The sequence below is a fragment of the Convolutriloba macropyga genome, chromosome 6 (assembly GCF_964194025.1).
Source record: "Convolutriloba macropyga chromosome 6, txConMacr16.3, whole genome shotgun sequence".
Lineage (NCBI taxonomy): Eukaryota > Metazoa > Xenacoelomorpha > Acoela > Convolutidae > Convolutriloba > Convolutriloba macropyga.
Window position 1 is genome coordinate 35,240,109 of NC_134473.1, and position 12,042 is coordinate 35,252,150.

At 37.0% G+C, this 12,042-nt stretch overlaps 2 protein-coding genes across 2 annotated transcripts in view; both read left to right on the top strand.

Annotated features, from left to right (window-relative positions):
• Positions 1-476: 476 nt before the first annotated feature.
• On the top strand, positions 477-2,421 carry LOC142341638 (T-complex protein 1 subunit delta-like). Its single transcript, XM_075392747.1, has one exon. The coding sequence runs from the start codon at positions 546-548 to the stop codon at positions 2,172-2,174; it is 1,629 nt and encodes a 542-aa protein (XP_075248862.1). The 5' UTR covers positions 477-545; the 3' UTR covers positions 2,175-2,421.
• A 6,396-nt stretch (positions 2,422-8,817) lies between these two features.
• Positions 8,818-12,042, top strand: part of LOC142341639 (lon protease homolog, mitochondrial-like) — a 128,947-nt gene continuing 125,722 nt past the window's right edge. The window contains exons 1-3 of the mRNA XM_075392748.1: positions 8,818-8,903; positions 9,150-9,472; positions 11,382-11,587. Coding sequence (XP_075248863.1) covers positions 8,818-8,903; positions 9,150-9,472; positions 11,382-11,587 — 615 coding nt within the window. The remainder of the gene's footprint in view (positions 8,904-9,149; positions 9,473-11,381; positions 11,588-12,042) is intronic.

Below are 12,042 nucleotides of genomic sequence, written 5' to 3' on the forward strand. Positions count from 1 at the left end.
TCTTACAAAAATTCACCGCATTTCTTACAAAAAATTACCCTAAAACCGCGACTCGGGAAGGCTTTGAAAATTTGTCAAAGGTTTAGTAAATTTATGGGAAGGCTTTGAAAATTTGTCAAAGGTTTAGTAAATTTATGCAGAGTTTGTATTTGCAGAGTTTGCCGCTAGAAAAAAATTAAAACAACTCCGCGTCACTTCAAGGCCCTCTCATGTACATACTATTTACGAATACGAAGTTAAATTAACAGTTTTGTCTAATTCTTGACGACTGCTGTCAGAAAAGTAAAGTATTTTCTAGTTAAGTTACTTTTTTGCTGATAAAGAATTTGGGTATATGTTCGATCGTTTTTTCTGAACTTGATTAACAAAGCTTTTTCAAACTGTAATTCGGTGGGCGCTGCAAAAGAATGTACAAAAATCTCAGTAAACAATTTTGAGATCGCCAATATTTTTACTGGGTGATTGACTACACATTCCCTGAAAAGGAAATCTTGCCTCATTTTCAGATCTTTTGACCACTGTTGCGAGGTTTGTGTAAAAGTGCAATGACTGCTAGCGGTGATACAGCCAAGAAGATGACGAGCAGCCAGAAGTCAGTAGGAGGCGGCGGTGCTGTCTTCAAAGACAAGGAGAAACCTGAACACGTTCGGGATAGCAATATCGTTGCCGCCAAAGCAGTTGCAGATGCCATTCGAACCTCGTTGGGTCCTCGTGGCATGGACAAGATGATCCAACAGGGCAATGGCGATGTTACAATCACGAACGATGGAGCCACGATCCTTAAGCAAATGCAAGTCCTCCATCCAGCTGCCAAAATGCTGGTCGAGCTATCCAAAGCTCAGGATATTGAAGCTGGGGACGGTACCACGTCTGTGTGTGTGATTGCCGGAAGTCTGTTGGACGCTTGCAGGAAGCTACTTAACCGAGGAATCCACCCTACTACTATATCCGAATCCTTCCAAAAGGCTGCCCACAAAGCGATTGAGATTTTGCAAGGAATCAGCAAGCCGGTTGACTTGAATGATCGTGAGTATCTCATCAAAAGTGCCTCGACTTCTCTAAACTCAAAAGTTGTTTCGCAGTACTCGTCTCTTTTGGGACCCATGGCAGTTGATTGTGTCCTCAAGGTTGTCGACTCGCTTGACGACCATCAAGTAGACCTGAGAAACGTCAAGATTGTGAAGAAGCTTGGTGGCATTGTCGAGGACAGCAGCCTCATTGAAGGAATCGTACTGGACCAGAAAACCAAAAATGTCGGAGGCCCGTCAAAGATAGATAAGGCTAAAATAGCTCTGATTCAGTTCTGTATTTCGCCGCCAAAGACAGACATGGAAAATCAGGTTATAATCTCAGACTACACTCAAATGGATCGTGTTTTGAAGGAAGAACGCGCTTACATTCTGAACATTGTGAAGCAAATTAAGAAAGCCGGATGCAACGTCTTGTTGATCCAAAAGTCAATTCTTCGAGATGCAGTGAGCGACTTGGCCTTGCATTTCTTTGCCAAAATGAAAATTATGGTCGTAAGTGACATCGAGCGTGACGATATCGAGTTCCTGTCTAAGACACTGGGAACCCGACCTATAGCCTCACTGGATCATGTTCTCCCAGAACACCTTGCCACGGCGGATATAGTTGAGGAGGTGAATGTAGGAACCGAGAAAATCGTCAAGATCACTGGGATTGAGAAGAAGAGCAAAACGGTCACTGTTCTTATGCGAGGCTCTAACAAGTTAGTCTTGGATGAAGCTGACAGATCTCTACATGATGCCTTATGCGTTATAAGATGTTTGGTCAAGAAGCGTGCAGTGATCGCCGGCGGTGGGGTTCCGGAGATCGAGGTCCATCTAAGACTTATGGAGCATGCCCAAAAGCTGTCAGGAATGGACGCCTACTGTTTCCAGGCGTTCGCCGACGCTATGGAGGTAATTCCTTACACTTTGGCCGAAAACGCGGGTTTGAACCCGATCGAAACGGTAACGGAACTTAGGAACCGACACGCAAATGGGGAAGTGAACGCAGGGATAAATGTCAGAAAAGGTTGCATTACCAATATCGAGGATGAAAGTGTTCTTCAGCCACTCCTGGTTTCGACCAGTGCTATAACCCTGGCCACAGAAACCGTGCGTAGTATCTTAAAGATAGACGACATTGTCACTGCCGTTGGACATTGAAGCCAAAATAGGAATGCAATAACAAATCTGAGCATCGTCGAAACTGACATCAATCCAATTAAAAAGCTAATCCGCTTGCAGAGTTAATTGAGTGGCTCAAATGAGAAAGAAATAAAAATGGGCTAAAATGTACAAATGGTGTGAATATATTTGAAATATAAAGCATGGCCTTGCAATTCGATGTATGTTAATTTGATCTAAATCATGTTGCTCCTATTGATGCGATCGAATTTTATTATTACCTCAATTCTCTTCAATCAGAAAGCTATAGTAGCGACGAAAGCAACAGGCTGCTACCGAGACCATAAAACAAAAACATTGGAGTTGAGTAAGGTTAATTCATTTTTGTGCAAACCTGACGTTGGTCTTAAACTTAATGTTCTCGAAGCAAGTTTGAAGCATTTATTTAATCGTTTACTTCTAGAGCATTTTCTATTTCACTTTTCGAGTGACTTTCTCACTCTAGACTGCTCCATTTTTGCGCGACCTAAATGTCTCTTATTCAGAAATTAAGTGTGTTTCTAAAACAAAATTGATTGTAAGATATTTCATCACAAGACCCGGATAGCCGAATGTTTGATGCTTCAGCCTAGTATGCCATAGGGCGGTGGTTTGAACCCCTCTTTGGTGGAGATCTTTTGCACCCACAAAAAGTTATCTACGCTACAGCCCGCTTTGAAATAAATAGCTCCACCTGTCTTTTGTGAAAATATACTTTTTTTCGTGGTGTAAATTTTGCTTTTAATCAATCGTAATGAGTTGGTTAATTGTTATTTTTGACCATTTATTTAAAGTTATTTAGCTGTCTTTGCGCTTGTTGTGCGCAATCTCAATAATTTAGCACTAAATCAGCTAATGTTAACTTACTTTCGAAAGTTTTGAAGAAATACGCTATGAAGCGGCTTGCAGAAGGCTCTTAGCCATTGAAGTGATTCTGTTAGCCACTGTCTGCCGGATCCATCAGAAATTACACTTCTAATTTGCGACTTTCAGTTCTTTTATTCAGCGTTTTTGAATTACTTATTAGCCTTTTTTAGTTTGGATTCTTTAATTCTAGTCTATCGTTAGCAACTGTTTCAAATAAAGCCCAAGTCAATATTTGTTTCCCATAGTATATCTTAGTCTACTTTGCATGCGCTGAGTTTCATTTGAGATGCCCTCGAAACTTTATGTTGCAACGAGAGAAGTCACTAATCGTTTTCAGAATTGCTTGTTCATACTGTCCAAATTTTGCTTCTTTTGTATGCTCGAAAAGAATGGTGGATATTTCAACTTTAATATCACATGCGACTCCAATCCTTGGTACTTCAACTTTTGAAGTTATTATTTTGAGTTTAATTGTAGTTAGGGAGCATAGTTTTGGTTTTCAGCTTTTTCTCCGCTCAAAATTCGCTTGGAAGTTTGCATGTATCCTTTTATCCAGGCTTTTAAGGACGGAGTGTTCGAACGCTTAAAACAGTTAAGATGTAATTTTTCATTTTCCTTTAATATAGTTTGGATGTGTAGTTTTTGTACCACGATTGTGAAAGTTTTTATTTGCTCTTGAACGAAGTTCATACCATTATTGTAAACGTGTGTATTTTTTATGCAAAATTTTTGCTTGATGGTTTTGACTTTTCGAGTGACTTTTACGCCCTTGACTTTTTGCGTTTCGCGTGATTTAAAATTCTCTCTCAATCACAATTTCAAGCAGCTGAACTCAATTGGTGGCAATTTAATACTAAAAGTCAAATGAAGATTGCGCCGAAACTGGTGCCATTTTTCACTTAAAATCTCAATAGTGGTATAATAGTATCTTATCCTCTAATGTGGTTATTTGTAGCCCACTATTAAACTTCTTAGTCCCATTGAGGCTCCCCCCATTGAAGCAGGTTGCAATTGATTAGAGCTCCCACTAGTCGTTCGAGAGCAATTCTTCCGACGTTTAGTCGGTTATGTTTAATCTGTGCTTCTCATGAGCTTTTAATTTTCATTGTGTTGGTAATCTGAGTCCTTGCTATTTTCAACCAATGCCATAATTTGGGCGACAAAAACAGTGCGCAGCATCTTAAATGTAGGTGACATTATCACTGACTTTGGACATTGAAGCCAAAGTAGGAATACAATAAGAAATCTGAGCACCGTCAAAATTGTCATCAATCGATTTAAACAGCTAATTCGTTGCTCCCATTGTTGCGATCCAATTTCCTTATTATCTCAAATCTCGTCTTTAATCAAAAGCTATGGTAACGATGAATACAAAAGAATGATACCACGACCATGCAATAATAACATTAGGGTTTGAAAACTTGTTTGTAATGAATTATGCCTTTTTTCATTTTCCTTTAGTATCGTTTACACGTGTATATTTTTTGTACCATTCTTGTAAAATAGATTTTAAGCTGCGTATCATATTAAATCTACAGCTGTAAAGTAAAAACAACAACATGATTTACAGAAAAAAGCGAAATCCCTGAAGGTTGTGGAATGAGAGGTTTTTAATTCGGGAATTTTTCTGATGAATTTTACTGCCAAAGAATAAAATTCAATATTTTGTTAAATGGTAATGAAAAATTGGAATACCTCACTTTAACGTTAACCACTTTTCAGTAAAAGGTGTGTCTGAATTATTTAAAAGAATTTTTGGATGAGAGGTATTGTGGAATCAGTCACTATGTACTTGATTTGATCAATAGTTTTTAAAACAATTCTTGTCTTGAAGCAATTTTATTGTTAGGATTTTCTTGTCAATAAAATTGTGCGCTCCTTCAGCCCTTCGAGGTTTAGCATTTTGTTGGGGATGTCTTGTTGAAAATAAACTGTGAGTTTTGAGAGTGGTGTCAGAAACTGAAATAAAACCGAGAATTATCAACCGAAACTTTGGAAAAAATTTTGATCACTATGATAACAACAATTTTTTTAGTTTCCATCCAAAACAAGCATTTTTACCTCCAACTCATTATAAATTTGGCTGATGGTTTGTTGAAATATAGCACAATGCGACTTTTCTTGATATTTTTAATTTTCAGTATACTTATGGGAAGAGAAAATCATGCTGAAATTCATAAGCGAACATTTGAAAAGTATTATTCCAACAAACCTAATGTTTGTTATTTTTTTAAAACAGTTGATTCATACTTTTTTGTTTTCTTCCTAAAACTATTAGTTTTTTGTTCACTTGTACGTCTCCTGCTGTCAGGGGACATTGAATTGAACCCAGGGCCTCATCTGGAAAATTTAATTGAGTATTCAAGTTACTTAAAAAACAGAGGAACAAGCCACTCACCTTTATTTTTCCTTATTAATTGTCAAAGCTTGAAGAACAAGTTCGAAGAGTTTGCTAATTTTTTGCAAACAGTTCCCATTAATACGTTTGTCGCTGTAACTGAAACCTGGTTGGACACTGATTGTAACATTGAAAATAACTTTTTAACAGCATCGCATACTTTCTTGGGGAAATGTAGATCAGACAAAACAGGGGCTTCAAAGGGCGGAGGAGTAGGCATTTTTGTCCCGAAAAAATTTAAGGCCGATATTAAACGAAGCCTTGAAACGGTTGATGAGAGTTTTTTTGAATCCATTTGGGTTGAAATAACAGACCCTCTGACTGAAAAATTACTTGTTAACGTTTCTTATTGCCCAAACAAACGTCTTGGTGAGTATTTTCTTGATCAGTTAAGTAAGTATCGGGGGCATATAGCGTTACAGATAACGTTATTTTGCTGGGAGATTACAACTTGAATTATCTGAACAAGATAGAGAAAAGTAAACTAGATGTTTTTGCGTCAAATTCAGGATTAGAAATTGTTAACCTAAGGGATGCAACCAGAGGTACTGATAAAACATTTACACTTATTGATCACTGTTTTGTTTCAAAAGATCAGATAATTGCCTACAATGTCACAACAGCCCCTTTTAACTCCGACCATTTTCTTGTTATCTTCGAATCAAACCTCCCATTGAAATCTCAGAGTGACAACATAATAACGATGAGAAATTTTCGATTTTTCTCACGCTCTAAATTTAACAGAGATCTTGCCCTCGCCGAATGGTTTCGAATGTACCAATGTGAGAATGGCAACGATATGTTTGATTCATTCATCGATATTTTTGAGAAAATTGTTGAAAAACACGCACCAATTCAGAGTGTTAAAAAAAGGGAGAAATTTCTAAGAATTCTAAGCCCTGGTTAACACAAGAATTGAAACATTTGATTGCCCAAAAACATTTTTTGTTCAATAAATGGAAAAGAAGTCCTGACAGCGAGACGTACAGTGAATTTAAGCGCATAAGAAACTTAGTTAATAGGAGACTAAGGGAGGCGCACAACAATTTTTGCATCAATTTCTTCCAAAAACTACCAACAAGTAAGGAACAATGGAAATTCATTAAACAAAAGACCAGTCCGAGTGAAAGAGTTGTCAAGGTTGATGAAATCAGATTAGACAGTGGTGAAATTTCAAGGGAACCAAAAAACATTGTCAATTGTCTCCCAACAAAAATGAAACTAGCCTATGTAACACCAATTTTTAAAAAAGGTGATAAGCTAGATAGCACAAATTATCGACCAATTTCTGTAACTCCGAGTTTTGCAAAAATTTTTGAGCGCCTCTTCTGACTCAGATAATGGAGTTCATTGATAAGCATAAAATTATAAACAAGGAGCAATTCGGATTTCAGAAAAAAAAGTCTGCAACAGATGCAGTTCTAGAACTGGTTGAAACAGTTTCGGCTAATCTAGATAAAAGCAAAGAAACTTTGGCTATTTTTCTAGATTTTGCAAAAGCGTTTAATTCAATTTCGCATAACATTTTCCTGAAAAAAATTGAAATGTATGGTTTTTCCCAGGAAGCGAAAGAGTTATTGTTTTCATTTCTTGCCAACCGTAGACAAAAGGTAAAACTTAATGGCGTATTCTCTGATTGTGAAATTTTGAATCACGGTGTGCCACAAGGAACTGTTTTAGGACCACTCATTTTTCTTTTATATGTGAATGATTTCTCATCTAATATAAGCACAACGGAAAAGGTAATTCAATTCGCAGATGACACAAGTATTGTCTGTTGTGGACAGAAAGGTAGCTTTCATGGAAAAGTCACGGAAATTTTACAAAAAACAGAAGAATATGTAGAGATGAACAAACTAACTTTGAATACAAACAAAACCGAATTAATCTTTTTCTCGCGCGATAATTCTGATTTCGGATCTATTTTTTACAAAAACGAAGTTCTCACAACACAAAAAAGTTGCAGATATCTTGGTATTCAAATTGACAGGAATCTTAGTTTTGAGGAGCAGCTGAATAAAACCTTGAAAAAGATGGCTCATGCTATAAGATCAATTTACCTTATAAGACATCAAGTTCCCCTGAACGCGCGCATTCTTCTTCTAAAATCACTTGTGCTTTCGCACTTATCATTTTCGGCAATCTTTTTTCAAAATTTATCTGCAAAAAACCTAAAACGCCTTAACCGACAGATTAACTGGGGTATAAAGGTGTGTTTTCTACGCAAAAAGTATGACAAAGCGAGAGATCTGCTAATCCAGACAAAAACCCTACCAGCTGAGCTGATAATAGCGAAAATGTCGCTAATTAAATTTTATTATGATATCGCTAGGCCAGAAAATTCTGAAAATTTTCACGGGTATCTGAGTCTTCATCAAAATACTCGAACAAAACAATTCAAAGTTAGACAAAATGCCGAAACAAGCTTTGGAATGAATTCGATTGTTCGTCAATGCGTACAAAAATGGAATAAGTTACCACATTGGCTTCGGTTGGCAAAAAATGGAAAAGTTTTTAAGAAAACGTTGAATGATTTCTTGCTCTCACAACATGAAAAAATTCCTTTGAATAGTAACGTAGGAGCTTTTAAAAGTTATTTTTATTTTTAGGAAGAAAACAATCGAAAGAAAATTTTAAAATGTGATTCTTTAAGAAGATTGTTGATGTTTATTATATTATTTTGTTTGAATGATTTGAATTATTTTTTGTTTCAGGTATATTTAACCGTATGGTTATAATTTTAATTTACTTGTTGCAAAAAAAAAAGATACTTGGGATCATATTTGTGGAAATACACCTAAAAACGCGAGGATATTGGTACAGCCAATGTTTATTTTTCTCATGCACAATTGAAATGTGATTATTTGCATTTCAAATGGATCCCTGTTGCCGTCGATTTACATAATTGACTTTTTAGGTTCATCGTATGCACTTCAGAGCAAATTTTTATTTATGATCATCGATTGCCAAATTTAGAACTTAATATTGATTAAGGGTCAGTATATTGATGTTTACTGCCCCCTGTCTGCTGAGGACATGAGGCTAAATTCCTGTTCTAAACTCGTTGTTTAAAAGAATTTTGTGTCATTCGGTTATTTTTTTATAAGACAGTTCAAGAGCAGAAAAATTCAGATGTGTGAACAGTGGAAAGACCAATGGAAGCAGTGTCATCTGAAACTTTGTACCTAAGTATGAAGATTACGTTTCAAGCTCAAAACCTCAGAAAATTAGCCACAGTTGTGGGTTTAATCCTCTCAATTTGGGTTTAAATTTTAGTCAGATCACATATATACGGTCTTGTCACATTTCGCTTTGAAAAAACAAATATTACTTTTTCCCTATAAATTAGTAATTTGGCATTCAATCGTTTTTCAGTTGATGTTAAGAAGTGGTAGGAAGCCATTGCGGCTTTCGTCACAGCTGGTTGCTGCTCTTACCCGTCGATCCCCTTTATCCTGTAAAAGGTGAGCTAATGTTCATAAATTTACGAAGATTTTTTCGATCATTCCTATACTCTAATAATCAATTGGGAATGTTTCTTTGGTATGATCCACGCAACCATAATTCTGCCGTCTGTCGTACAATTCAACATTTGATATGGTTGATGAATGGTATGAAGTAACTAAAATTTTTTAAACTTCCAAGCTAAAATCTAAGTTGATTTTTCCTTTACTAATCAATTATTTTTCGAAACCGTCTTTTTTGTTCAGTTTGTCATCATTGAACGCCGAACAACTCGCCAACCGTCAAACGTCTTTACATTTTGGTCAAACCTATTCGTGGTGTCTTCTGAATCCAGGCCATTCTCAAAACGGAATCAGGTTTGCGAGACTAGCATCATCCAGTGATTCTGGTAACAGTGATAATAGGAACCCAGACGGTGCCAGTGCGAGTAGTGGAAACGGCGGAGACGATGGTGATGATGGGAAAGACGATGATAAGTTGGAAAAAGTGATTGCAAAAATTGAGCAAGAGAACAGTGATCCGGCAGAGCAGTCGAAAGTCATCGACGAGATTTTCGAAGCTGACTTAGGTTTGTTATTTGCTTGTCATTAATAGCCACCGTCAGCCTGTCAACGGATAGTATTTAGGCGCTCTTTTTTCACCGCCCGGAGAGGATGTATAGGTCAATACCGAACATAAAACTAAGTTTTTAGGTCAAACGGCTCAACGAATTGAAGAGCAGAGAGAAGAGAGTTATTAATTGCTCTCGAACGAAGTTTGAGGCAATTATTGTCAACGTGTTGGTCTTCTTATGCAAAATTTTTGCTTGACAATTTTTGCACTTTTCTCCTAGAACATTGTGTGACTTTTCAAGTGACTTTTCCCAGCTTCATTTTGAGTGATTTCATTTGCTCATATTCTGAAATGAAGTTTTTTTGCTAATATAAAACTGATTGCTCGCCGTTAGTATTAACGTGGGTTTAGACTCGTTGGTAAGATATCTGAGCGCTATCCTGGAGGAAGCTGGTTAGAACCCCAGTTTTTGCACCCAAAAAGATTTTATGCTACATCCCTATATTAAATTGCACCCCGCCTGTCGTTCCAGAGAAATTTATCCGACGTTAGTCGATTTATGTTTTTCAGTTTATGCTGAGTTTTTGAGACAGAGCGAGAAAAGTACGCGTAAAAAATTTTTGCTCAGCGAGCGAAATATTTGACCACATGCGTCTTTTTCGAAGCAGTTTTTATTGTTACTTTACTTGTTCGGATAAAATGGTTGTTCTAAACCAAGTAACTCCGTGCATAAAGTACCATAGAATGAGCATCGGCGTGTCTTTTGGCTTCTCATGGTGCATAGAGAACATCAGTGATACCGAGCATCAGTTTAGATGATTTAAGTTGGTGACTGTTGTATGAAAACATCAGCGGAGGCCGTGCCAGTTATTTCTGTATTTTTGAAGAGCGGCATGTATTTGATTGAATAGAATAATTTTTCTTTGAACTTTTGCCAATGAATAAATTTTGTAACATTAAAATTGCCCAATTTTGATTCTGTACGTTAATTATTGAAATTCAAATATACTAAAGGCGCCACAGCAATGTTTGTCATCTAACCTCACTGGTCTTGACTGATGTACCAAAAAATTTTCGTGACCTATTATGTCACTAAAAATTAATAGTGACATAATAGAAGGACACGAAAATTTTATGGTACATCAGTCAAGACCAGTGAGGTTAGATGACAAACATTGCTGTGGTGCCTTTAGTAGATTTGAATTTGAATACTTAACGTACAGAATTAAGTTTCATTAGAGGCAAGAGAACTATAACCGAACCTTCATCTGCAGGATATATTGTGGTCCACTGGACTTCTCTCCCGCCATTTTAGCTGAAATTAGAATCGGATATTCTCTTATTCACTAAATTCTTGATAGCCATTATTTTATTTAAGGCCGGGTGCATCGTCTATATGATAAAGTCAATGACGTGAAAGTTTCCGCTGACCACTCGTACATCTTTTTTTTCAATCTCCTTAGAATGATTTACTTTTTGTCTTTGTGCAGAATTAATGCTGAGATAAAAATTAACCGCTCGAATGGAATGTTTAAACTTCAAACCGTTTCAACTCCAGCAGTCATTTAACGTGTTATATATTCCTGTCTTTCCAGTTGACAAACGGTGAAATTTGCATGCACATGTGCAAATGGTGCTCCAAAACTCTCATCAGAATTATCCATTCTGGTTTTAAAGTTGGGTTTATTAAACCATAACGTTTATGCAATTTGTTTTGATCAGGTGTCAGTTGTCAAACTTTGAGACGGAAAACAATAAATAGGCAACATTTTGAGTACAAATTATTTTAAAGCTTTTGATTTTATTGGATTAGGCGAAGCCGAGGATAAGAGTGGAAGAAAAAAGTTTATCTTTACGTTTTTGATTTCTAATGCGTTGGAACATTTTATGCGAACGCCCATTGCCGATGCTCATTGTTTTTATAGATGCGGCTATAAATGAAGCTGTGAATGGGATAGAAACTGAGACTGGTTTGCAAGACTTGAGACAGAGTGTGTTTGGAGCTGGACAGACCGGAGGCTCAGGCGCAAAAAGTCCGGCTAGCCAACAAGTGCCAGAGCATGTGCCGGATTTGCCTGTTCTGCTACTAACCAAACAGCCTCTTTTCCCGTTGTTCTCTAGAGTTATTGAAGTTAGTTTGTTCAATTCATTGTCTGTATTCATTGAATGCGTAACGCTGTTAGAACGAAAGCACAGCCAAATTTTGAATTAGAAAAGTGAACATAGAATGAAAAGATCTGAATGCTTCAAGTAAAACTTTGCTAGGTAAAGCCTTGAATGAAGAACAAAGCAATGCGTCATACCCAGATATCAACTTAGGAACAGTTAGGGTGATGATTTTTCTCACATTAGCCTTGTAAATAGAGATGTTGGTTGGGTTAGGATCCAGTACCGGTCAATTTTCATCAGTGTAGTTGCGCCTGCTGACACTTGCCTAGCAAGTGCTTTTAATTTGATGGCCCTCTTCGGCTGTAACTCAAATCTCGATTTAGCTGAATATCTATTTGTTTTTTTTTGGATAATTTATCATCCCAGGCTGCGGTTTCTCAATACGATACGAAGCATGGTGATATGTATTGGGAACCA